The sequence below is a fragment of the Podarcis liolepis genome (genome assembly GCF_965112155.1).
Source record: "Podarcis liolepis genome assembly, chromosome: 5".
In the NCBI taxonomy this organism is placed as follows: Eukaryota; Metazoa; Chordata; class Lepidosauria; order Squamata; family Lacertidae; genus Podarcis; species Podarcis liolepis.
This window is the reverse complement of record NC_139556.1, coordinates 26,106,246-26,131,461: the sequence shown is the minus strand read 5'-3', so window position 1 is coordinate 26,131,461 and position 25,216 is coordinate 26,106,246. Positions and strand designations below refer to the sequence as shown.

The window sequence follows — 25,216 nt, the reverse complement described above, 5'->3', positions numbered from 1 at the left end:
TGTTAATAGGTTCTTAATCTGGTTTTCCAAGTAAGAGTGCCTTGTGCCATTTCTGTTTTGAGGGACTTTAGTAAAAGGTAGCTAGGATTAAACCTGGAGCCTCATAGCCAAAGTATATGGTCCATTATGGTTCCTTTGTGTAGTGCATATATGTGTGTTCCTTATGTAAATTCTGTTATTTTGGGGGGATGCCTAGAAGCATTTAATTGATTTCTACCAGGAAGGCTTGTGAAAACATAATAGTTTCCAAATGCTGACTGGTTTAGGTATCTAAAGTAGGTCATGGGCTTGTGCATTCCTGCATCTGTTCTAGCCCTTAGGAGGAGCTAGTTCCTTGGGTGGAGAGAAAAGTACCTTTTAAGCATAGTTTATCCTCTGTCTTTGCCACCTTTTAAACATTTTCATGCTTTTAATATATCATTTTACCATTCAGAACACATATTGTCAACACATTGGGCTGGAATTTATGTTTATTAATGATGTGGAACAGTGTGATTGGATCCGGCAGAGGTTTGAGACTCCAGGTGTCATGAAATTCAGCAATGATGAAAAACGGACATTGTTGGCTAGATTGGTGCGGTCAACAAGGTATGTTGGGAAGGAGTGATATTGTCTTTTTTTAAAAAAATAACTTTTTATTCAAAATTAAAGCAAAACATATTATCCGGAAACATATCATCCTTATTCCCCCCCCCATTTTTCCTCCCCCCCTCCCTCCCCCCACAGAACCCACCCATCCTCACCCCCCAACTTCCCTCAGTTCCAGTCTTTGAGTTCTCTAAAAATGCCGTTTTCTGCATGTTACACAGTTGTATAGATCCTCAAACTATTTAGCTGATTATTATCAATAAAAAGTTTGTGCCTTAAAACAGTGGTGCAGCCCCTCTTGAAGAGGCCTTCCCTAGTCCCAGAGGTTTTAGAAAACTACTTCTCTGGATGAAGCAGGTTATGCAGACCTGTTTCAGTTTCAGGCCCCATTTTAGCATTAAAACAGCCTTGACCACCCTGATTGATGGCCTTTATTGAGAAAGTGACAGGGGAGTGCAACCCGGTTGGTTCTCCTTAATTTCTTAGTGGCCTTTGAAGCCATTGACCCTGATGTTCTTCTGGAACTACTCAGGGGGTTAGAAGCTGCAGGCACTATGTTATAGTACTATTGCTTCTCCCTTTAGGGTCACTACCAGAGAACTTCTAGGATGCTTTGCCCTAATAGTTATTGGGCTATGGGGTCCCATGGAGATCTATTATTTGCTGGCTTGGGCTGTGGGGAGCTGTAGTCTAAAACATTTGAATGGCAGTGGGGAAGGATGTTTTAGTTGCATTTATTATTATTATTATTAATAATAATAATAATAATAAATAATAATAATAATAATAAACATGAAAGCAAGGAGCTGATAAAAATATGGACATGTTCTATTGGCATGCATCAGTTCATGAACATAACCATTATGTTCTGCTCTAGAGCATTTGGGTAGATATTTTACTTTGTTACTCAGATATAACATTTGCTTTCTATGGCAATGTTTATATAGTGAGACAGCAGTATATAATGCCTGCCCAAGTTTAATTAAAAGAGAAATGAATTTGAACGAGATGCTTTTTAATAAACAGGTTACCATGGTGTTTGAATGACAGGCTGTTAACAGTCTGCCACACAGAATGTTTTCTCATTTATCTTCCTGATATGTGCATCCCCCCCCCTCCTCTTCCTCCACAACATACATATTGTGTCCTGCTGTACATATTGTGTACTGGTTAACTAGAACAATCTGTATAAAAAACTAGGGAGGAGCCTGATATATCCTGTTCATGCAGAAAAAATGCTAGGAAGAGGAATGAAGCTCACTGTCTGCCTGTCTTGTTCAGAATAAGGACTAGAAAGGACTGCCTTTAAACTCTGCAATTTCTAGAGATGCTAGCTATAGCATGGCCACACTCCCAATAATGATAGACAGCTTGTGACAAAAATCTAAATAAAAAATTCTGTAACAGATATTTTTTAATGTTTTGCATTCAAATCACGCAAGCTGTGTGTCCTGCATAAAATCACTTAGCTTGCATATTCTGAACTGAATATTTGGGAGTTTTGCCATTTGCAAAAAGAAGGGGTTAGACAGGAAAGGAGAATTGGGTCAACAGGAATGTTGTGCTAAGGGAGATAATGAAAGGCTAGGAGTATCCCTACTTGTTTCTCAAGGAACTCTGGGAATTGTAAAGGGGGCTACATATTTCTAGATACGCAGGGATTCTCTTAACCCAGAATTTGGGCTACTTTAAACTGCAGTTTCAGACCCTGGTATAAGAAAAATCCTGTTTAGCTTTTTGCTGATGTCAGTGCTGATTTTTCCCTTAAAGGTAAAGTTAAAGGTGCCCCTGACCGTTAGGTCCAGTCGCGGACGACTCTGGGGTTCATCCTGCTCTATAGGCCCAGGGAGTTTGTCCGCAGACATGACTAAGCCGCTTCTGGCAAACCAGAGCATCACACGGAAACACCGTTTACCTTCCCACCAGAGCAGTACCTATTTATCTACTTGCACTCTGACATGCTTTCGAACTGCTAGGTGGGCAGGAGCTGGGACTGAACAACGGGTGCTCACCCCATCGTGGGGATTCAGACTGCCGACCTTCTGATCGGCAAGCCCTAGGCTCTGTGGTTTAGACCACAGCACCGCCCGCATTCCCTGATTTTTCCCTTAACCATGGCTAAATGGTTTTGTGAATGAGATTTCCTACAGGGAGGGTGCTCTGAAGGGGATAATTTACTGCCTTTCGTAACTGTTTAGTGGGGAGCCAGTTTTAAGTGTGCTCACTGAGTTGATCCTTTGCACTACCAGGGACCTACACATATACCAATTTCCTCATCTGATCACTGAATCTCATGTCAATAAAAGAGAGACTTTGGTTTTATTTTATTTTTTAAAAAAATAATTTTTATTATTTTTCAACACAAATGTACAATCTTATCAAAATTTCACAAATTTAACTCTGTTTGGACTTCCTTCAGCTTCTCTGACAATCATTCATTTTCCCCTCTCAATTACACATTTCTTCTGTTTTTATTGCCATTAGTCTTCCCTCCCCCTATCTATTTCTTTTTAACAATATATCTCAACTTTCACAGTGCTTCTTGAAACCCCGCTAGCGTTGTTTGGACATCACATATTCTTTTCAGATATTCAACAAATTTTCCCCAGTCCTCGATGAACTTTTGGTCTCGAAGATATCTAAGTTAGTTTATCCAGTTCTGCATAGTCTGTTAATTTCATTCTCCATTCTTCTATCGTCGGTATTTCCTCTTGTTTCCATTTCGAGACTTTGGTTTTATAACTCAGTAACTTGTGCATGCTGCTTCCTAGCACAATCAGGAACCTAGGTTCAAAAAATAGTGATGAGCACTTTGACTCAGTTGCTGGGTGCCAAATTGAAGAGCTGGAAGTAATACAAGCAGATACTGCAACTTTGGATAATAAAATGCAACTTAAAGGAAACTAAAAAGCTGTCATTCTATCTCACTTTCAAGTTCAGCAGGAATGATGGTTCTCAACTGGAGTTGTCACTGTTTAACTTGAGACTGTTCCCATGCGGAAAGATTCTCTGTTGGTGTAAATCATAACTCCTTGGTTTTACTTGGTCTCTGCCAGATTATGCTGTCTGAGGGACTCTGGCCTAAGGTTTTGATAGCTTCATGTTAAGTATCTGTCAAGTCAAAAGAATAAGGTATTTTAATTAATCACTTCCAATTTGTACCTTAAGATTTTATCGGTTTTATAAATAGAGAACTTCTAAGTATGCTTACTGGGAACAGACAGCATAATCCTAACTCTGTCTATTTGGAAGTAAATATTTGGAAGTACTGAAATCATTGGAGCTTAATTCCAGGAAAGCATGGAATTATAGAATTGTAAAGTTGGAAGGGACCACAAGGGTTATCTAGTCCAACCCCTGCAATGCAGGAATCTTTTGCCTAAGGTGAGACTTGCTCAAAACCCTGAGATTAAGAATCCCATGCTCTACCAACTGAAAAACTGGGTAAGATGTAGTCTGTAGACATGGCACAATTTTCTATTTAGGGGCAATGAGCATGCTACTGATGTTTGTTATGGGATTTACAACTAATACTGTATTGGCCCCTTTAAAATTCGGGGGGGGGGGGGAGAGAAAAAAAGACAATACAGTGGTACCTTGGGTTACAGACACTTTGGATTACAGATGCTTCGGGTTACAAATTCCGCTAACCAGGAAGTGCTGGCTCCAGGTTAAGAACTTTACCCCAGGATAAGAATGGAAATTGCGCACTAGCGGCGCAGCAGCAGCAGGAGGCCCCATTAGCGAAAGCACGTCTCAGGTTAAGAACTGTTTCAGGTTAAGAACGGACCTCTGGAACGAATTAAGTTCTTAACCCGAGGTACCACTGTACCTGAATATAAGCCACTGTCTTAAATTCCTCAGGCACTCACACCCGTTCCGTTTTACCGTATGTCTGTTTCAGCAGCGATATCGTAAAAGCCAATTTTTGTAATTTAATTTTTGTAATTTTTTTGTAATTTAAGCCACCCTTTTCACGGTCGGAATTTGGTTTAAAAAGTGAGGCTTTTATTCAGGGCAATACGGTATTACTGTATGTTTAACTGGACTGCTTACTTTGAGAGCCCCATGAGAGACAGAAATCAGGATAAAATTTTAAAGAAATAAGTAATTCATAGTATTCATTGGCCCCATGATATAAACGGTTCTTGCAAAATCTTGGTAGCTTTAGCTCCTAATGTGATCATAAAGATGCTTTTCCCCATTTAATGTGCAGTTCAAAAAAAGAGAGAGTTTTAGTTAGAATAATCTTTAATTGTGTACATTGATTCTAGCCCACTTGCATTAAAAAAGAAGATACTTAGATCTGTCACTAAAGGATAGCCTTATTTTTCTGGTTATTAATTCTCAAGGAATGTATTCCAGTATAGTTGTTGCTGGCAAATAACCAAGCATTATATCATCAGTCTAGACAGCTGTGTTACCCAGTGACATTCCTAAGTTTGCTGATCGTTTCATGCTGTTTCTTTCTCTCTCTTCATTATTACTTCTTTCTTTTTAAATAATATAGAATTATTGCTTGTTGCTTCACTTCCTTAATAAGTGCTCTCCCTTAAATCTATCTTCATGGACAGATTTGAGGATTTCCTTGCTCGGAAATGGTCATCAGAAAAACGCTTTGGTTTGGAAGGATGTGAAGTCATGATCCCAGCTCTGAAAACCATCATTGACAAATCTAGTGAAATGGGAATTGAGTATGTTATATTGGGCATGCCTCACAGGTAACTATTTGCCTATTTTAATTTAATGATCATGATCACACAGCAGTGTGCAATTTAAAAACATGTAATAGTTACATTTGGTAGCACAGTTACATTTTAAAGTTTCAGCATACTGCTATTTCCACAATATTCTTATTCCTTAGTTTCCCTATTTTTTTTTGTTTCTGTTTATTTATTTTTTAAAAAAGTAAGCCAATTTGAGCAATGTTTTCACTTTATTTCATAAGCAGGCACAAACAAATCCTGCACACTTTCAGGTGCTATAAAAAATAAAGTTGCAGCTGCTGAAACAAACTGAATGGGAAGCTAGTCAAAACATAAAATGGTGCTAAGTTTGTGGTATTGAACCAGACAATTGGAACTCAGTATTCAACACTCTACAGAAGCTGTAATTTTACTTGCAGTTGCTTATTATTGCTCATATGTGCTCATATTCACCCAACTTTTTTTTGTCTCCAAGGGGAAGGCTGAATGTGCTGGCCAATGTTATCCGAAAGGATTTAGAACAGATTTTTTGTCAATTTGACCCAAAGCTTGAAGCAGCTGATGAGGTGAGATACAATTTCATTGGCCATTATTACTAATATAGCCATTTTTTCGCCCATTGGATTCTTTCCTGTTAAAACTAGAGTTAAGGCTAATTATGTGTGTTATACTCAGATTCCTTCAGACCTGTATTCTGAAGGCTTCCAGATGTTATATAATATCTCAGAAATGTAGGAGGTTCTCTCTTCCCATCTGGGTGCTACCTCTCAAAGGGAGGAGCTGGAACATTTGCTGGGGGTATATCTCAAATGGTTGTAGTTTCTGCAGGCTGTGTCTTGGGAGAGCACTGGAGGCTGTCCTGGAAGCATGAGGTGTGTCAGACTGCGACAGGTAATTTCTGCTGGGACTGCTGCCAAATAGGATCGAGGGGTTTCTGCACAGAGATCTGTGAAAGTGCCACTGAACGTCTCATCCCAGTGTGACTGGTTTCTAGCCACTCTTCTCTCACATCTCTGTAGCCAGGCAGACGGCAGAGGTGCAGTGACAAAGCAAAATAGGATTACGTCAGGGTACCAAGTTCAGATATAGTGATAAATCACACGACACAAGCTGAGTCACAAGCCATCTTCAAACCATAATTTCCGATGGTAGATTGTTGGCCCCAGTCAAACCTTAGTTGGCTTTTGTGGATTTAGAGGTACAAATAAGATAGACTCTACAGCGTAACCAGACACTGGAGAGACCTGTCAGGAGTAAGCGTGGACCAATGGTACCAAATAGTATGGGAAACAGCCCTACTAGAAAAATTAACCAATAAACTGAAACTGACATGGGGACAAACAGAAGAAGATGCCTTTACCCCAGTATGGCTCCCCTTTATCACATGCACAGCCCAACAAGACGACAATAATCCACCAACAGCATACAAATCAATATGGGTAACCTGATCCAAAACACCCACCCACCCCACTCACACACGAAAACAAAGATCACCACAGCCAATCACAAACAAACAACCACACCCTAGGCCAACCCCAACCTCTCTCACCACCAAAGGAACACAAGTGAACAGCACAAGCAACGCTGACACCAAACCCTACATACATTAAGCATAACAGAAACATCGCCACCCGACCCCACCCATCTTCCCTCCCTCCACCCTTTCTTTTTTTCCCTCCCCCTAATGTCTCAACAAATGAAACGGATTTGTAAAAATGTTACATGGAAAAAATATGAGAGGCATTGCACTTACTTCTGTAAAACAAGAAAATCTTTAATAATTTTTTTAAAAACAACAACAACAAAAAATAAGATAGACTAGCTAAATAAGCTATAATTTTGTGTTAAATATGAAGCCAGCCATTGAGATTATAGATAGCATTTGAGTGTTTGGACTTTCATGGTTTCTGGTGTCTTAGGGATCTGGGGATGTAAAATATCACCTGGGAATGTACCATGAGAGAATCAACCGAGCAACAAACAAAAAGATCACCCTATCACTTGTGGCTAACCCATCTCATTTGGAAGCAGTGGATCCTGTCGTACAAGGGAAGACCAAAGCTGAGCAGTTTTACCGAGGGGATACTGAAGGGAAGAAGGTAACATTGCCTGGATAATAACTTCTGCTTGACCTCATTTCTAATAGCCTGTGGTAGATTTCAGCTATTGAAATAAAAAGATGCTACTTGTGTCTTCAGAATACTTATTTTTTTTTTACTTCAGTTGAGTCGATGTAGAAAACATTTGAGGCATGTAGCTTCTCCCACATTTTCATTTTAAGCTAATCACTTTCAATTGCCATGAACATTCAAAATGGCAGTTTCTTAAAGAGGTCCAGTCAGAAACAAGTTTTGTTGAAAGGCTACTTTGAGAAGGGTTTGAGAGCAAGAGTCCAACTCCTCTGGCAGAATGGCTTGAGACTGATCCAGAAACTCCAGCGGGTGCAGAATGCCGTGGCGAGACTCCTTACGGGGTCCTCACTGCGAGATCACATTCACACGGTGCTATACCAGCTGCACTGGCTCCCGGTGGGGTACAGGATCAAGTTTAAGGTGCTGGTTTTAACCTTTAAAGCCCTATATGGCCTAGGACCCTCGTACCTACGGGACCGCCTCTCCTGGTATGTCCCATAGAGGAACTTATGGTCTTCAAACAAAAACATCCTGAAGGTCCCAGGCCACAGAGAGGTTAGGCTGGCCTCAACTAGAGACCGGGCTTTTTCGGCTGTGGCTCCAATCTGGTGGAACGCTCTGTCACAAGAGACTAGGGCCCTGCGGGACTTGACATCTTTCCTCAGGGCCTGCAAGACAGAGCTGTTCCACCAGGCCTTTGGTCAGGGCGCAGCCTGACTCCCTCCTTTGGCAATCTTCGCAGAACTTTAGCCTAATGCTTGCCATCAATTTGAGTTGAATTAATTTTATAATGAAATTATTGTAGAATGTTGTACTATTTTATTGTTGTTAGCCGCCCTGAGCCCCGCTTCGGCTGGGGAGGGCGGGATATAAATAATATTTATTATTATTATTATTATTATTATTATTATTATTATTATTATTATTGCTGCCAAGCCATGTTGCAACAGATCTTTCCCATCCATAATCCTCAGTTGGATCCTAGATGACCATGTGTCCTCTTGAGGGCCAGATGTGGACCAGATCGCATCAGTTATTGATCGTTTCAGTGAAGTATCAGATTCTTTACAACTTGCATAAGTTGTAGGGGGGCGGGAAGGAATTAAACTAGTGATTTGTGAAACTTGTTAATGGATGAATAGCACCAGTAATTTTTAACTCCCTCTCCACTTAGGTTATGTCTATACTTTTACATGGCGATGCTGCCTTTGCTGGGCAAGGAGTTGTTTATGAAACTTTTCATCTCAGTGATCTTCCATCATATACCACCAATGGCACCATTCATGTTGTGGTCAACAATCAGGTAAAAAGCAGAAAGAGGAAGTTGGGTTTCCTTAATAGCTTTTGGCAAGCTTTTCTGTTGCCTTCATGATAGATAGTGGACAGAGCATTACATTCTTCCCTTGAGCCAAGGGGTTGCTCTGCGGCTACAGGAAGGCTTTATGAGAAGGAAGACTAAATGCTTTGTTTGGAAAATGTTACCAGAAAGGCTGGGAAAAAATCCAAGGGAAGACAGAAAGTAGTTTTTTCCTGCTGTTTATGCAGGGTCACTCTGACTTTAGAAGGCAAAGTGTTTTATTACTCATGTCGAAATTGGTCATGAATCGCTGTGAAATGGCGCAGTGGCTTTTTGCCCTCCCTGTCTTCAGCACCAATAAAATGATGTTAATGTACATAAGAAAAGAATGAAATGTGATACCTTTCAGAATTTGTTCTTCCTAACTGAAAAGCATAGCATCCTGCCGTATAAATAACGAGTCTGTAAACTGAAATGTCAGTTCTCAACACACTTTGAAACACTGCCACTAAAAACTACATGTTAAGTATTGCGTTTTAGATTGGCTTTACTACTGATCCACGAATGGCTCGCTCATCGCCTTATCCAACTGATGTTGCTCGCGTGGTCAACGCACCTATCTTCCATGTCAATGCTGATGATCCTGAAGCAGTGATGTATGTCTGCAACGTAGCTGCAGATTGGAGAAACACTTTTAATAAAGATGTGGTTATTGATCTGGTAAGTACTGTCATTCTTTACTGTTGAATGGTCTTCCCTGCATATGGGGCTAGGTGGGCATCCATTTTCCACTACAGCTCTTTGTGCCCCTTCAAATCTCTCTTGCGAGCTGAGGAGCTCTGAAACAGCCTCCATTGAAGGTTGAGGAGCTGTGGTGGAAAGAGAAAATCGGCATAACCCTGTAACATGCTGAAATACTTGAAGTATGTACACACAGAGTCTTTGAAACCTGGACTTACTGAAGTAGGTTCTGAATATGATGATATAGTGTTAATTATAGGTTGTGCATTTCCGTTTGTAGCATCTAAAAGAACAGGACCCAATATTGCTCTGAATCTACCTAAATATTTCCCTTAAAAATGTATCTCACCTCACAGATAATAAGGGAAAATGTTACTGCTATCTGTAACCTTTTGGTTTGCACTCTGTCCGGGCTCTGAAGCTAATTTACACAATCCCACAATCTTTAAAAAAGAAAGACCTGACTTATTTGCCTTTATTGCTTCCTGGCCATACTTAATTACTACGCTTTTGTAAGAGAGTACAAGGAAAGGAGGGAGAAAAAAGCCCTCTTGTGTTGTATGCATTTTAGTCTCTAGGAACTCTCAAGAGTCAAAATGGGAAGATATCCCAGAGGAATTATCCCTGAGATGTTGGGGGAAGTATACTCTCCAAAGAAGAAGATTAAACAGCTTGAAGCATCCATCCCTTTATTGCATTTATAGACCTTTCTGCCAAAGCTCTCACAGAGGGATTCACAGTTTTAAAATATTAATTCAAACAAATAGTACAAAATATTATCAGGCCTAATTCAGGAGCTGATGGCACTGGCACCCTGGCACAGGCTTCTCTTGCCATTTTTCAGGGCTCAGGGATTTAACTGTAGATTCCTGGGTGTTTTGATTTCTGATGTCAGGGAGACTACCAAACATCTGTCAGGACTGAGCGAGCTAAGTCAGGAAGATAATGGGGGGGGGGCGGCGATTCTGCTCACTGAGCTTTCAGCTGCTCTGGAATTCTTTCCAGAACTGGGTGCAACAGCTTCGGGGGCGAAATTATTTTTTAAGAACTACATAGCTGGTGGGAACTGCAAACTGTAAATTATAGAGAGGGCTGATCTTTAGAAAGCAATGAAGGCGCTTAATTGTTCTTTTTATTGCCCTTTTCATTGTGATCATTGCATTGACTGAAATATGTAGGTTTGTTACCGAAGACGGGGCCACAATGAAATGGATGAGCCCATGTTCACCCAGCCTCTGATGTACAAGCAGATTCATAAGCAGGTGCCTGTGCTGAAGAAGTATGCCGACAAGCTAATAGCTGATGGAACTGTGACGCTGCAGGAGTTTGAGGTAACAATGCTAGCAGTGGAGAGGGCCTTTTTTGTAACAAGTAATACTGCTATAGCTTTCTATTTTAACAGGTTTGATTAGTTTAGATTTTTCGAGGTCAGGAAATAACTTCTGACTTATTCCTTAATACTTCCAAATAAATTATCCTTAGGGGAAATCTGTTGGTTGCCTCAGTAATTTCAAAAAATAAAAACATGAAGAGCAAGAGCAGTAGGTAATGGTGCATTGGTTCACAGCAGCAGTGGCAGTAAAAACTATGCATGCAAAATAGTGTTTTGGATTTGCAGGGGACACCTCTAAACCCTAGAAATGAATAAATGGTAGGATTCGGTGTTCCCTTGTGCCAGAAGCAGCTTAGTCATGCTGGCCACATGACCCGGGAAAACTGTCTGTGGAAGCGGACAAACGCCGGCTCCCTTGGCCTGTAAAATGAGATGAGTCCTGCAACTCCAGAGTTGTCTGTGACTGGACTTAACTGTCAAGGGTCCTTTACTTTTACCTTTTTTAAGGATTTGGATGATTAGGAGTATTCAGGGAAAGGCCTCTGGCGGGCTTCATCTTGCATGGGGCAGGAGCCTAGTGAGATTTCTTTTGTATTATTTCTTTGCACCATCACTGTGTGTGACCTTTGAGAAAGATGTTCCTGCTCTGAAGGGCTTTAATTTGACACAGGAAGGCAATCGTGATAGGCTGAGGTCCAGGGTGGATCCTGAGTTCTGCTGTGAGACATAAGCCAGGGTCTCTGAGTTTAGACTTTGGGATTCCCGGACATCTCCCATCTGTAACCTCTTCTTCCGTTTTTATTTTCCTTTCTGTCTCCAAGCTCCTAAGACAGTGGTGGCAAACCTTTTAGAGACCGAGTGCTCAAACTGCAACCCAAAACCCACTTATCTCAAAGTGCCAACATGGCAATTTAACCTATATATCTCACTTTTGTGTGTCTTTCACATTTCTTTTTTATACTGCTGTTGTAATAAATAATCCTTCATAAAAGTTATTGCATTACATTCTTATCTTTCCATTGATAAAAAAGGAGTAGTATGTAATTGCTGAATAATAAAGAGAAAAGAGAATCATGAGTGGATTTACCACCAGCTAGACTGGTGACTGGGAGTGACCGCCAAGACCATACAACACTGGTCCTGAAAGACCTACATTGGCTCCCAGTATGTTTCCGAGCAGAATTCAAAGTGTTGGTGCTGAGCCCTAAACGGCCTCAGCCCAGTTTGCCTAAAGGAGCGTCTCCACCTCCATTGTTCAGCCCGGACACTAAGGTCCAGCTCCAAGAGCCTTCTGGCGGTTCCCTCACTGTGAGAGGTAAGGTTACAGGGAACCAGGCAGAGGGCCTTCTCAGTAGTGGTGCCTGCCCTGTGGAATGCCTTCCCTTCAGATGTCAAGGAAATAAACAACCAGAGTCCTGTGAGCAGGCTTTTACAAGTGGCTTCTGCCTAATGCCCTCCTGATTCTCCCCACCCACTATAACCATATAATATATGGTAAAAAACTAATTGCTTGTAAAATTGTGCTAGGTATAAAAAACTTGAATATTACTGCTTTGATGAAATTTTGGTTTTCCCTATCCCTCTGTATTCCCGCTCTGGTATTTGTCACATGACGTTTCACCCCTATTCTACAGGAAGAAATTGCAAAGTACGATAAGATTTGTGAGGAAGCTTATTCTCGATCCAAAGACAATAAAATCCTACACATTAAGCACTGGCTTGATTCACCTTGGCCAGGTAGGAAGTGTTGCTGTAAATCTCATTGGCTACATTTCGATGTCACAGTAAAACATGGTTTATTGTGATAGGAGGGAATGTGGTTGTCTCCCCTTTCCCCTTCTCTGCGGTGGCTGCAAGATGCAGATTGCAGGAGGACAACTCTCAGCTGCAGTCTATAGTTTTTCTGAGGGAAACAAGCCATGAGCCTGGGTCTCGGCAAACCACGGCTTAGCTCCAGTTAGCGAGGTGGCTGGAGTTTCTGCTGTGAGTCTTCACATGCTTGCACATTTATGCTTAGCCACGGTTTGGCTTAGCATTTCATGAGAAATAGGCCTGTGTCAGCTTCCCCTTCTGCTTCCCCTTGTTTAAAAACAGCAGCTATTTTGCCCCTCGCCCCATTCCTTTTTAACTGTACAAAAACGTCTGTCATATTTACCTCCTTAGATGACCCTCAAATGATGCTAGTGACTGCTTTTCTAGGTGTACAAACAAGTAAAATTGAGGGAGGCTGGGAGCTGCCTCTGTACCAGTATTTTTAAAAAGCAAAAGAGAAGATAAGGCATTTGTTCCTTTCCAAAATAGTTGGATACATTTCATTTCTCGGTTCCCGCAAATTGCCAGTTCAGGGTTGGCCTGAAATCCCCACTCCCAATTCGGCAGATCTCCACGGTGGAATAAAGTTCCATTTTTATATGCAAACAAATGAGCCATAAAAAGATGTACCCTCCCTCTCCCCTGCCCCCAGGAACTCCAAAAACTAGTACAAATGCCCGTTTAGCACTCTAGCCAGGCGAAAAAGGAACACTTTTCTTAAGGGCCGGAGGTGCAATTTAGAATTGGTTCCAGGTCCCCACTTGTCTGTTTCTAAAAGGGGAATTTGTTATTACTTTTATTACACAATATGGGATTTCTCTAAACAAGCAGGATCTTTCTGGAAAAGTTTCTGTACTTCCCCCCCATGTTTCAGGTTTTTTTAATGTGGATGGAGAACCAAAGAGCATGACTTGCCCTCCAACTGGAATTCCTGAAGATATGCTGATTCATATTGGAAATGTAGCCAGCTCTGTGCCTTTGGAAGGCTTTAAAATACATGGAGGTGAGAACTTAATTCTTACTATATTTCCAGCACTGGCTTCCTTTTTCTCTAGAGATGCAGCGTTGACAGGAGAATATTTGCTAGCTGAATGCTGATTCTCTCTGTCCTGAATTTGGAATGCCGTCTGTTTCCTGAACAGAAGAAACTTCTTCCCTTTCATATCCCTTTCCATTAAAAAGTAGTGTTTGATGTACATACTACAAGTGCACAGCATTACCAGCTAGGAGGTTGTATGTTTCTCTTTTTTGTTTAGGCTTAATGCTCGTACAAGCAACATTAATGAGTTTTGCTAATTATTATTTTCAGCCTTATTGAACTGAAGCAATCATGAGTTTATTGTTAACTTCAGTGGTCTGGCAGACATTGTTCAAAGGACTAGGGAAGTTGTGGCACTTGAATTAGTGTTAAATTAATAGTACTTGCATTTATGTGAGGGGCTGATTGACTGTAAAGCCATGTTATATGTCCTTGAGGAATTACTGTGGATTGACTGATCTTTGGCTGTTTAGCTCTCCATATGATTCATGGTGGTGCTACTTTATTTGTACGTTTATATTTCTCCATGTGAAAACATTCTTTAAAGAAAAGTGTTTCAACTGATGCCTTGCACAACACTTAAAAGTGATGAAAATGTAGAAGAAAAGGTGGACGTTGGGAAGAGGTTGGAAAGAGAGAGGTTCTCAAGGGAATCAACAAGATTTGAGGGATTACATCTCATTGTTAAAAATGCCTCTGCAGAGATTTTTGCCTCTGGAGGCAAGAGCTAGCAAATTACATTTGCTGCATGGTCTGTAACCTGCATTGATTCATTCTCTAACGTGGGTCTGTAAAGTCACATTATGAGCTGTGTGAGATTTGAATAATGTTTTGATGATCACATCTGTCTTTCTTTTATTTATTTTCCTTCCTCTGAGATTGATCAACAGGGGTTGTTTTATACAATTAAAATTCCTGAGAAGTTATTACAGCAAAGCTTTCAATTACACATCTTCAATGTTTTGTTTTCAAGTGGCATGTAATTAACATACACTTTCTTATTAAATCAAAATATCATTATTCATTAGTAAGTATCTAGAGAAATCCTTATATACAAAGTGTAGCTTCTAGTTCTGTCCTCTGTTGCTATGCATTGATGTGTAAATATTTTATTAAATATGCACACATGTTCCTGAAACACTGAAAAGTAACACGGTGCTTAGAGTGAACCATCTGCTTGGTGCCTCTAATTTTTAATAGGCAATTGTTAGGTAGATCTGGATTTGATGTATCAACCATACTACAGTTTTGAAATTGCTTCATTCATAAAATAAATATTGCTTGCCAAAATCATTCAGCAAAATCTTATTCATGAAACAGCACAGCTAGCTATGCAAGACTTTTCATGAATAAGACAGAAACTTTGCCTGTCATAAAAATATTGAATTAGGCAAGGATTTGCTTATTTCATGAATGAAGCTGAGAATGTGGTTAATTCATGTATTAGACAGAGCTATTCGGCTATATTATTTCATGAATAGAGCAAGTTCACTCATATATACAATGAAGGGTCTTGAATAACTAAAAAGTGGAACAAAAAGCAGAATGGCTTTGATATTGGAACTTGTTTATGTAAGGGAGTATAAGTTTTCCAAGCCTTCAGTCTTAATCTAGTAACATTCTTAAAAAGAAATATGATAATAACTTGAGGTGTAAAAGTATACCATCGTTGATGGATACAATAAAAGAAGTATTCAATTTTAGTGTGTGATTAGCAAGCAGGAATTGTGATAGTTAAAAGTTTACCTATGGAGCAGTGTAGGTGGAGAGATAAAATATTAAGACCGAGAACTGAAATATAGCTGGAGCTTAATTGTGTGAAATGTTATCAATATAAGAACAATGAACTTGTGGTTGAACTGAATTTTCTGGATTGTGAATGACTAGTAGAAGCATTCAGAAGGGAGGAAAGTCAAAAAAACATTCAGGTGAGGTCACCATTTAGTTATCAGTATTTTGCTCTCTTGGTTGTGTTTCCTTAGCACTCCAGTCTTCATCTTGGGAATGGAGACATGTCTTGGTATCCTGATAATGTTGTTTTTTGTTAATTGCAGCCAGTAATTCTTCTTTTCTCCTCCCTCTCCCCACTTAGGACTTTCTCGGATTTTGAGAAGTCGACTGGAAATGACAAAGAACCGAGTTGTCGACTGGGCCTTGGGGGAATACATGGCTTTTGGGTCTTTGTTGAAGGAAGGTATCCATGTCCGACTAAGTGGGCAGGATGTAGAAAGGGGCACTTTCAGGTGAGTTGTATAATACAGCTGCTGCTCATCCGGTAGAAAATGTCATACAGATTTTGCTGTGAGTTAATGCTAAACTGGGTCACTCTGAGGGATGGCTGTCTTGCTGTTTGTAACAGGTAATATGTTAAATGCTGTAGGGGAATGTACATGTAATTGCATGAGGTAGTTGAGTATGAACATGAATTTGAATTAAGAAGTAATTGCCAAAGCTTAGGAAGAGGTGTTAGGGAGAGCTACTGCGATGGTGGAAGGAAAGAGATCAGGCAAAGAAAAACAGGTATATAAACAGCATAAAAGGGTAGGTGAACTAACTGGGGTGGGGACACCCAAAACAGCACACTGAGCATGCTGACTTGCTGTTTTGGTTTACATCAGAGTGGCCTAGAAGGGGGTCTTGTCATTGTAGCAGCCCATGACCTCCATATATGCTGCCCAGGCTTGTGTCCTGGAGAGATCACTCAGGTGCTACTAACACAGCAAAAACAACACGGGAGACAGAGGTTAAGAGTTACCGGTCTCTGCAGCCACAGCAGGCGCTGTGATTCTCTGGAAGTTTGGCTTCACCCCCGGAGGTGCTTTCCATTGTCTCTCGAGACAGACGGATGCCAACGACAACATGTTACAGGGTGAAAGATTCGAGTGGGAAGGAGAATGAAATTGAACGACAGGAATGTGGAATAGGGACACTTCACACTGCAATCTTTTGTCGCGACAGGGCAGCACATAGCAATCACAAAATACAATCATAATGCTGCAGTAATTAAAATTATTTGATTTTATATGATAGCAAACCTGTTTACTGAGAACTTAGATAGCCAAAACAGCACCATCCATACTGAAGACTGGATGTATCAGCTGTTGTAGGGGAGTTCTAAGATTTGCAGATGGGGGAGAACTTTGGGGAGGGGACTGAGATCAGGGGGAAATCCTAAACAGCTGGGAGGAGTATACTCAGTGACCGCAGAACCCTGAGTGTCTTTTTGTGGGAGGAGGGATAATAAAACTGGGGGAGGGGAAATAGAATGGAATGTCCAAACTATGGCATTGGTTGGCTGGAACCCATGAACAAAGAGCACTTCATATGCTGCAATAGATCCCACTTGGACCCACTGAATTCTTTTCTCTTTCAGTTTGCTCGTGCAGGTTGGAAGATTTTTGACTTTTAGAGCCAATCTGTGCATTATTTGGATCAATAATGACCTGTTAGACTGAAGTGAGCTACAACACTTCAGATTGCAAATGGGAGATCGGGGACTACATATGGGAGAACGTGCTTTTTTTAATGGTTACCCACAAAGGAAGTCACTGAATGTGGCAGACTAACTTATCCGAGTGAATGCTACAGTAAACCCTTTGGTGTGCTTGGTATGGTGGGCAGGTTTTGGTTTTCAAAAATGGGGCCCTTGCAAAAAACAGGACACCTCCGCTTGCTTCCGAAAACCATATGGTCTAGAATCCCACCATATTTGCCTACCGTCTTTTGCTACACGATACGTATATCGTTTGCTAGAGGGGTTTTATGGGGAAACAGGTCGACAAAAATGGCCACCTCCATTGCACTTCTGTAGTTGTCGCGTTTTAACCTCCGGCATACCGTTTTACGATATTAACTAGTTTCTATTTAGAGTGGTGAACGGTTCTTGCTAAGATGCTTTAGAAGAACAGAATTTCTGCTTGCAATTTGTTCAGCTTCGGCGGGCGTGCACCGCAGAATAGCTATTATCAGGGTAATAGCCCTTCTTCCTTTAGTGGTTGTAGAGCTTGAACATATTGGTGTGTTTCACTCAGTTAGTCTTGCTCAGGGAGTTAATGGATTACAGTAATTACTTCAGTCATCTCTGTTTTGATAATGTTCCTTGGTGCACCATTCTAATGCTGATTAATGGAGCTCTAGAGGGCACTAAGCAGTGAGCCGATGAAGGGTGGGCAGCGAGGACCGGAGGATGCAGCTCTTTCAAGACTTGAACCTGAGAGTGCTCAAGGAGCTGAAAGCCGGTGCACAATACAGGCTGCACATGACTCAAGGCACGAGGAACAGAATTTCACAGCTAATTATAATTTGAGCGAAAGCAGCCCTGTTGTGTAATGGCTTCCACACTTCATATTTTATGGAGTGTAACTGCATGCCACTAAAAGCTTCATGCATCGCGCAGCAACAATTGCAAAGTTATCTGCAGCAGCGTCAGCCTGTTGTCAGAAGTGAATACTTGAGATATTGAAGAGCTTTAATTTAAAATAACAGTAATGGTTAATCCCGTGCGACTGCGTAGATGCAGTGAACGGTAGCTTCCATACTGGATGCCGCTGTTGATTTTTTATAACTTTAGCCGTAGCTTTAATCTTTCCAAATATGTGGAAAATAATATAAGACTTTGTGTAATGGGAAAGGGTGTGAACTGAGAAATACCTGATTCAAATCTAAGCTCAGCCAGAAACTCACTTTGTGGCCTTGGGCAAGCCATCATCTCCCAGTCTCTCTCTTTTTTTAAGGGCCACATTGTATTTATTTATTTATTTTAATATATATTTTTAATTAAATTTTCTGTTTTACAGTTTAGAATATTCATTTAAACAACCTTAACGTATCAACGATTTCCCTTCTTCTCTTTCCATGGTTCATTTTGCATAACATAAATCCCTGCATATTTTAAATAAACTAAAACATTCAGTACATTCATACCTTGGATCCTGAACGCCTTGCAAGTCGAACATTTTGGCTCCTGAATGCCGCAAACCCGGAAGTGAGTGTTCCGGTTTGCGAATGTTCTTTGGAACGGGGCTTCCGTGGCTTCCGATTGGCTGCAGGAGCTTCCTGCAGCCAATCAGAAGCCGTGCTTGGTTTCTGAACATTTTGGAAGTCAAACGGACTTCCGGAGCAGATTCCGTTCGACTTCCAAGTTACAACTGTATTCCATTATTACATCCATCAAAACTTATGTACACTGTTGAATTTATTGAAAATGTTGCTGTTTTCAAATGTACGCAAAACACCCCCCCATATATTCAGTAAACATTTTCCAGTCTTCTTTAAACGTATGTTCTTCTTGTTCTCTTATTCTATAAGTTAGGTCCGCAAGCTGCACATATTCCATGAGTTTAAGTTGCCATTCTTCTTTAGTTGGGACCTCCCTCGCTTTCCATTTTGGGGCTAACACCATCTCCCAGTCTCAGTCTTCAGCCTGCAAATGGCTATAATACTGAGCTGCCTTGCTGGATGATTGTTGTAATAATTGCGAAGACTCTGAACATTCGAAAAGTGTTCTGTGTGTGCTCTTGCCACGGTTTCCTTTTCTAAAAGTATCTTTTCTTAAAACGTCATTGTGTTTTTAAAAATCTTTGTAGCCATCGCCACCATGTGCTCCATGATCAAGATGTTGACAAGGGGACCTGTGTTCCTATGAATCATCTGTGGGAGCAGCAAGCCCCTTACACCGTATGCAATAGCTCCCTTTCAGAATATGGGGTCTTGGGTAAGTTTGGCAGTATTTTATTGGATTACTTGAGTACTTTGAGATTGTATAGAACTACATACCATACTTTTCTGTGTATTAGACGAGGGATTTTTACTCTAAAATAAAGTTTAAAATTGGGGAGGGGGGGTCCGTCTTATACATGATAAATAACAAGATTAAAGATGAAAAAAATATTTCTTAATGATTCCAGTGGTGCCTTTAAGATCAACTAAATATAAGCTTTCAAGGTATGAGCTTTCATGTGTAATACACACTTCGTCAGATATTCTGAAGCGGGGGTCACTTCAACCTTATAACTGTGGATGACTGTTGGTTCCACAGGAAAGGGCAAGGGATTTTTAAAGGGATAGATGACCAAAATTGGCCTCAGTATGTATAATGGGACATGAATCCAAGATCTCTATTCAGACCAGGTCTCTCCATAGGTCTCTCCATGTCATATACATGGATAGTGCAGAGGGGGGATGGGTGATTGGTTGCAGCCGATTGGGTAAGTGAGTGGTGTCTGCTGCAAGGGCTGCTTTTTATTGGCTGCTGCTTTGTCAATTTGGTGTGCGTTGCTTGCGATTGTTAGTGTTTGTCAGTTGGGTGACAACTCTGGGCCATCTCCCCCCATTTTCTTTAATTTTAGTCCCCTAAAATAGATGGTGTCTTATACATGGGGGTGTCTTATAGACGAAAAAATACAGTAGCTTCGCTTATTAGGGTCAGCAGTGCTTTGAATTTATCCGAATCTATAAACTTAGACCTTTGTCTTTATTTTTTAAAACTGTGACCTCACTTTTCAGATAAACAAGCAAATGGATTATTTTTGCCATTATTTTTGCTCCACGCGCATTAAAACTCTTGAAATTTTTCAATCACTTTAGCACGGGTTTCTTTATCATTGAAGGTTGGGGAAATGAGCTCTCTGCATTCCTTCTGATTGCAAGTCATTTTAAATAGTAATTAGAGAAGGACATTTGACTGCGAGGCAACGTTTTTGAGAATTACCACTTTGAAAGAGAGAGAAATTATTAATGTTCCAATATGCGTATAGACCAACAGCATCCGATCCAGAAATTCCTGCTTTGTTTTTCTAAATTCATCCCATCATAAACACAAGTAAGCACAACTCCAAAAAGTGAGAGAAGAATTAAGCCCTGAACTTGAACTTCCGTTTGCATAAACAAGCAAAATGATTCTGTCATTTTAGGAATTCCCATTAGTGTCTTAGATTGCAGCTAATTAAGTAAAAATGAATTGAATAGCCCTGCATGATGAAGCTTCAAATTGTTTTTCTGGCAGGTGCACAAGCAGGGAGCTGGCACCTGTTCAGAGCTACGAGTCAGTGCTGAGTTATTATTGAACCACTAAAGAGCACCAAGTGTATAATAGTTCTACTAAAATGTTATTCTTGCTGGACTAATTTGCCACAGGGATAAATCCACTGCAGCCTAGATACTCTGCAATGTATAAGAGCATTTTTGGGAAAAGGAAGAATTATGTTAAAGATAATGGAGAAAGAACATCTTGTTTAGCTTGCATTCCTTCACTGTAAACTGGCTTCATCACTTATTTTGTAATTTTAATAATGGGGATTCAGTAGACAGTGCCAGCCTTGGATTTGGCCAGTCATCAACTTGCCCATGCTAAATAGCAGCTGCTCCTGTTTAAACATATGTGGCAAACTGCCCAGGAAACAGCCAGGTAATGCCACAAAAACATAGCACAGCATTTTAGTTTTCTTCCCCATATTGAAAATGCAACCATTTTTTCCCTTCCGCGATTACTGTTAGAAAGAATCTTAGAACCTAATGGCAGTCACCCCCTTATTGGTCTTCATTGAGAAGTATAGGAGGAGATCTGTTTAGAAAAGTGAAGAAGACATTACAGTAAATTAAGTGCTACACTGCCATTTCAAAGCACTTTGGGTGTTTTCTTATTTGTTTTAAATCCCAGCCTGAGAACCCTTGACTAATGACAAATCATGTTGCATTAAACTGCAGCTTAATTAATTTTAATTGAAAGACTCTTGCTCTTTCTGACAGTCACGCAACTTGCTGTCAGGGAGAAGGGGGAGAGATAGCATAATATGAAGTGCAAGCTGACGCTGCGTCTCAACACCTCTGTCTGTCAGAGTGACACATGAAAACAAAGAGGAGAGGCACCAAAAATTGGGCTGATCGCTGTTTCCTCATCTGATGATTCTGTTATCTGAAGTTCTCCAGATAACAACATAATATTTGTACCATCATTGGACTCCACCTTTAGAGGTTTTCTACTAAAGAACACTTGCACTTATAAAACCCCAAATTATTTTAATAAAGTGTACTCATCTGTTAGTTAAACCCATCATGATCCAAAAATGATTTCCTTCTTTGTACACTATCAGATCCTGTCATTACACACATGCCACCAATGTATTTCTTCATCCTTAATGTCACCTCCCACCTGAAGGTCAATCTAAAAAATGTTTGCTTTAGATTTTTGATTTGTGGGGTTCCAGCCCCTCTTTTTGGAATAACTGGGTTGAGACCAGGGCCGGATTTGAGTTTGATGAGGCCCTAAGCTACTGAAGGTAATGGTGCCCTTTATATGTCCAGCTGCCCTTTGTCAACAACAAATGATCACTTTTTTCTTTTTGCATTGAATATATGCTATATGGTAATTTATGGACCTAATAGGTATCTAAAGCCATTTGCACATAACAAATAGGAGCCTACACAACACAAAACACTGTTGCTGTACGTAGGTTTTATTTTATTTGTTTTTTCCTCTTATATTTTGGAAATGTACATCCAGGGTTTTTGTCCCCTTTAATTTTTTGGGGGGCCCCCAAGAGAGTGGGGCCCTAAGCTATGGCTTGTTTAGCTTATATGTAAATCCAGCACTGGTTGAGACCAATTGCCACAAGTGACTTTCCACATGTGGAATTGTTTCTTAAAACTGTTCCTGTAAATATAACCACCAGCACCTTACTAGTAAGGTCAAGGACACATTCCTGTATTGTGGAATTATTTACGACTTGGGAGACCTGCCCTATCACTGGAAATCATAAGGGAGAAAGCAGCTGTTAGCCTGTCTTTTATGGTATTGCTTAATTTAGTGGTTTTTGACAGTGTGCTGTTATAGTAGAGTTAGGAGAAAGGAATTAATGTATTGTCAGTTTGAAGACACAATATAAATCTACAGGGCAATCTTTAAGATTAACCAGAATATAAATATTGAAATCTTTCATCCTATGTGTACTTCAGTAGGATCTTTGACTGAGATTAAACTGAGTTTCCATTTTTATCTTGACAAAGCCTGATTTCTCTATTCTAATATAGTAGCATGTGTGTGAATAAGGCTTGAACAAATGAGCCATCTTGGGTGTTTCCTCATCCATGTCACCCAATCTGTAGAAAAAGTCTTTGAATGCTTGTTTAAAAATAGAATTGGACTCAAACCTATCCAGGAAAGCCTATTTAGCTTCTCCCTTTATTTAAAGAATACCTTAGGGAACTTGCAAGAAGAGTTACAAAAGATTTTCACTATTTCAGCAGATGATGACACAGCATGACAATTAGGATGGTTTTTTATTTTTTTAAAAAATAAATTTGTCTTGTTGCAAATGAGTATTAATAGCATGAAAGAGTATGAATCTCTGTCAGAGAATCAGTAGTACAGACACCTTGAATGAAAGGTTAGAAAGCTAGTATGTCGTGCTTTCTAACTTTTTGGCAGAGGGAAACATAGAAACGTGTTTACAGATGGGTTCTTCATGGAGTTCAGCACCACAGAAACCAAAGCAATTTATTGACCTACCTTCATCAAGATCTGGCTGAATGTCTTGAATACAATTAGCATCAGGATAGCACATAAAAATTCACATCCTCTGCAAATGAAGTCTGTTTGTGCATTCATGGGTGGACATTATAAGTGCCACATTCCTGCACATATTCAGACTATTCAGCATATTTGCCTGGCATCAGGAATGTTACTCTGGGTTGCAAAGTTGTCATTTTGCCCTCGTTCACAGCCTCTTCTGATAGACATCTGGCACAGGACTGGGGGAAACCTCCAACCTGAGGGCGGGATGCACCTCCAACTTTAATTAATTTCTGTTCCAGGAATTTTGAGAGACCCCTTGAACATTGAGGTTGGTGGGTAAAGCAGTTTGTCAAGGCCAAGCCAGTGTAAAAGGCAAGGACTTGTTCCAGTGGTGTCTAGGAGGAAGTTGAACAGTGCTATTGAAGAAGGCAGCTCTGGACCAAGAGTGGCCTTGGAGGAAAACAGAGGGAAAATGGAGAAGGAAGAGGTTGAGAAGCCACCATTTTTGTAGGCGTGAAAGAGCCAAGAGGCCAAAAGTATGCAGAGCTGGCAGTGTTAGACAGTGGCTCAACCATCCCATTACCTCCCATCTGGTGCTCACTATGACAGTCGCCATCTACTGGGAGGTCTGCTTGCTCCACCCATCATGAGGTCAGGCAGTCATCATCATCATCATCATTTATTATTTATACCCTGTCCATCTGGCTGGGTTTCCAACAAAAGATTAAAAATACATTAAAACATCAGTCATTAAAAACTTCCCTAATCAGGGCTGCCTTCAGATGTCTTCTAAACGTCAGATAGTTGTTAATTTCTTTGACATCTGATGGGAGGGCGTTCCACAGGGGGGCACCACTACCGAGAAGGCCCTCTGCCTGGTTCCCAGATTTAGTAAAGAAATAATGTAAAGATAAAAAAAGTGGCAGAACATGAAAGAAAAATGGAGAGTTAGCAAGGCTCTCTTTATGTTAGTAACAATCAAAGGTTTCTGTCTCCATCCTGGAAGAACCTTCCCCATCCCCACTTCAATATCTGTAATGAAAACCCACACTGCATGCTGTGATCCTACATACACTTCCTCGGGAACAAGTCCCATTTCAGTGCCATCTAATTACTTCTGTGTCAACATGCACTGAGTTAGGCAGAGAAATGGCAATCCTAACCTAGTTTACCTGGAACTAAATGTTACTACTATAAACGTTTGTGTTGGGGGGGCAACTTACCTGCTAGAGCCCAATAACCAGCACTGCCTGATCATTCAATAGTGTTAGGGATTGTCTCGTTTTTATTTTAAAGTCTCAGTTCTGTCCCCCTAGGTACAGTGGGATTGCATCTTATCCAAGGGTTAGATTCTGGGCAGAGTGCGGATACGCAAAGTTGCTTATACTCCAGGAGCCTTAGACTCCTTAGATTGCTGCTTTCCAGCCCAGCTGGGACACTAGACTGCCACCTCTCTCTTTCCCCCTTTGGTAACTCTAAATGTTTGCTGTGGGGCTGACTCAGACCACACTTTCCCTGCCGTCAGCTTCTTGCCCAGAGAGCAACCGCAACGCATGCTGGGATTGGCAGTGCCTTTCTCTACTGAACAGGCAGCTTCCTTCCAGTGAGTGAGCCAAAGCCAGCTAAGCTGGGAGAACAGAAACTTTCCCCTGTCACCCAGAGGCCACAGTGTTTGACCAACGCCAAGGGGGGCAGCCACGAAACCTCTGCTGCCATACACATGCTTCAACCTCTAGCTCTGGGACTGTGGAGGAGCAGGAAGAAGGAAGAGGCGATGGGTGTGAGGCAGGGGAAGAGAAGCCACGGCAAGTGCTTACCGGAGTTTGCTTTCTCCTCCCCCTGCCATCCTTCCCCACCCTCCACAAATACCCTGAAATCCCAAGGAAAAGCCCCCTCCAAGGAGATGCTGGTGGGGCACCACTGTTCTCGTGGCTCCACCCACTTCTCCCCTGCACTTGGGGATATTCCTTGCAGAGAAGTGACAATGAACACCACTTAAAGGAGAGCTTTCTTCCTTGGCTCTTTGCTTTCGAAGGGTCTTTCCCCCAATAAACGCA

The 25,216-nt window shown here is 40.9% G+C and overlaps 1 protein-coding gene across 2 annotated transcripts in view; it reads left to right on the top strand.

Annotated features, from left to right (window-relative positions):
• The window catches only part of OGDHL (oxoglutarate dehydrogenase L), a 63,469-nt gene that overhangs the window by 20,530 nt on the left and 17,723 nt on the right, over nucleotides 1-25,216 (top strand). For both annotated transcript variants that reach the window (XM_083502480.1, XM_083502479.1), the window contains exons 6-16: nucleotides 434-588; nucleotides 5,163-5,309; nucleotides 5,770-5,860; nucleotides 7,214-7,393; nucleotides 8,601-8,729; nucleotides 9,264-9,443; nucleotides 10,643-10,795; nucleotides 12,432-12,534; nucleotides 13,484-13,612; nucleotides 15,741-15,891; nucleotides 19,234-19,361. In XM_083502480.1, coding sequence (XP_083358606.1) covers nucleotides 434-588; nucleotides 5,163-5,309; nucleotides 5,770-5,860; nucleotides 7,214-7,393; nucleotides 8,601-8,729; nucleotides 9,264-9,443; nucleotides 10,643-10,795; nucleotides 12,432-12,534; nucleotides 13,484-13,612; nucleotides 15,741-15,891; nucleotides 19,234-19,361 — 1,546 coding nt within the window. The remainder of the gene's footprint in view (nucleotides 1-433; nucleotides 589-5,162; nucleotides 5,310-5,769; nucleotides 5,861-7,213; nucleotides 7,394-8,600; nucleotides 8,730-9,263; nucleotides 9,444-10,642; nucleotides 10,796-12,431; nucleotides 12,535-13,483; nucleotides 13,613-15,740; nucleotides 15,892-19,233; nucleotides 19,362-25,216) is intronic.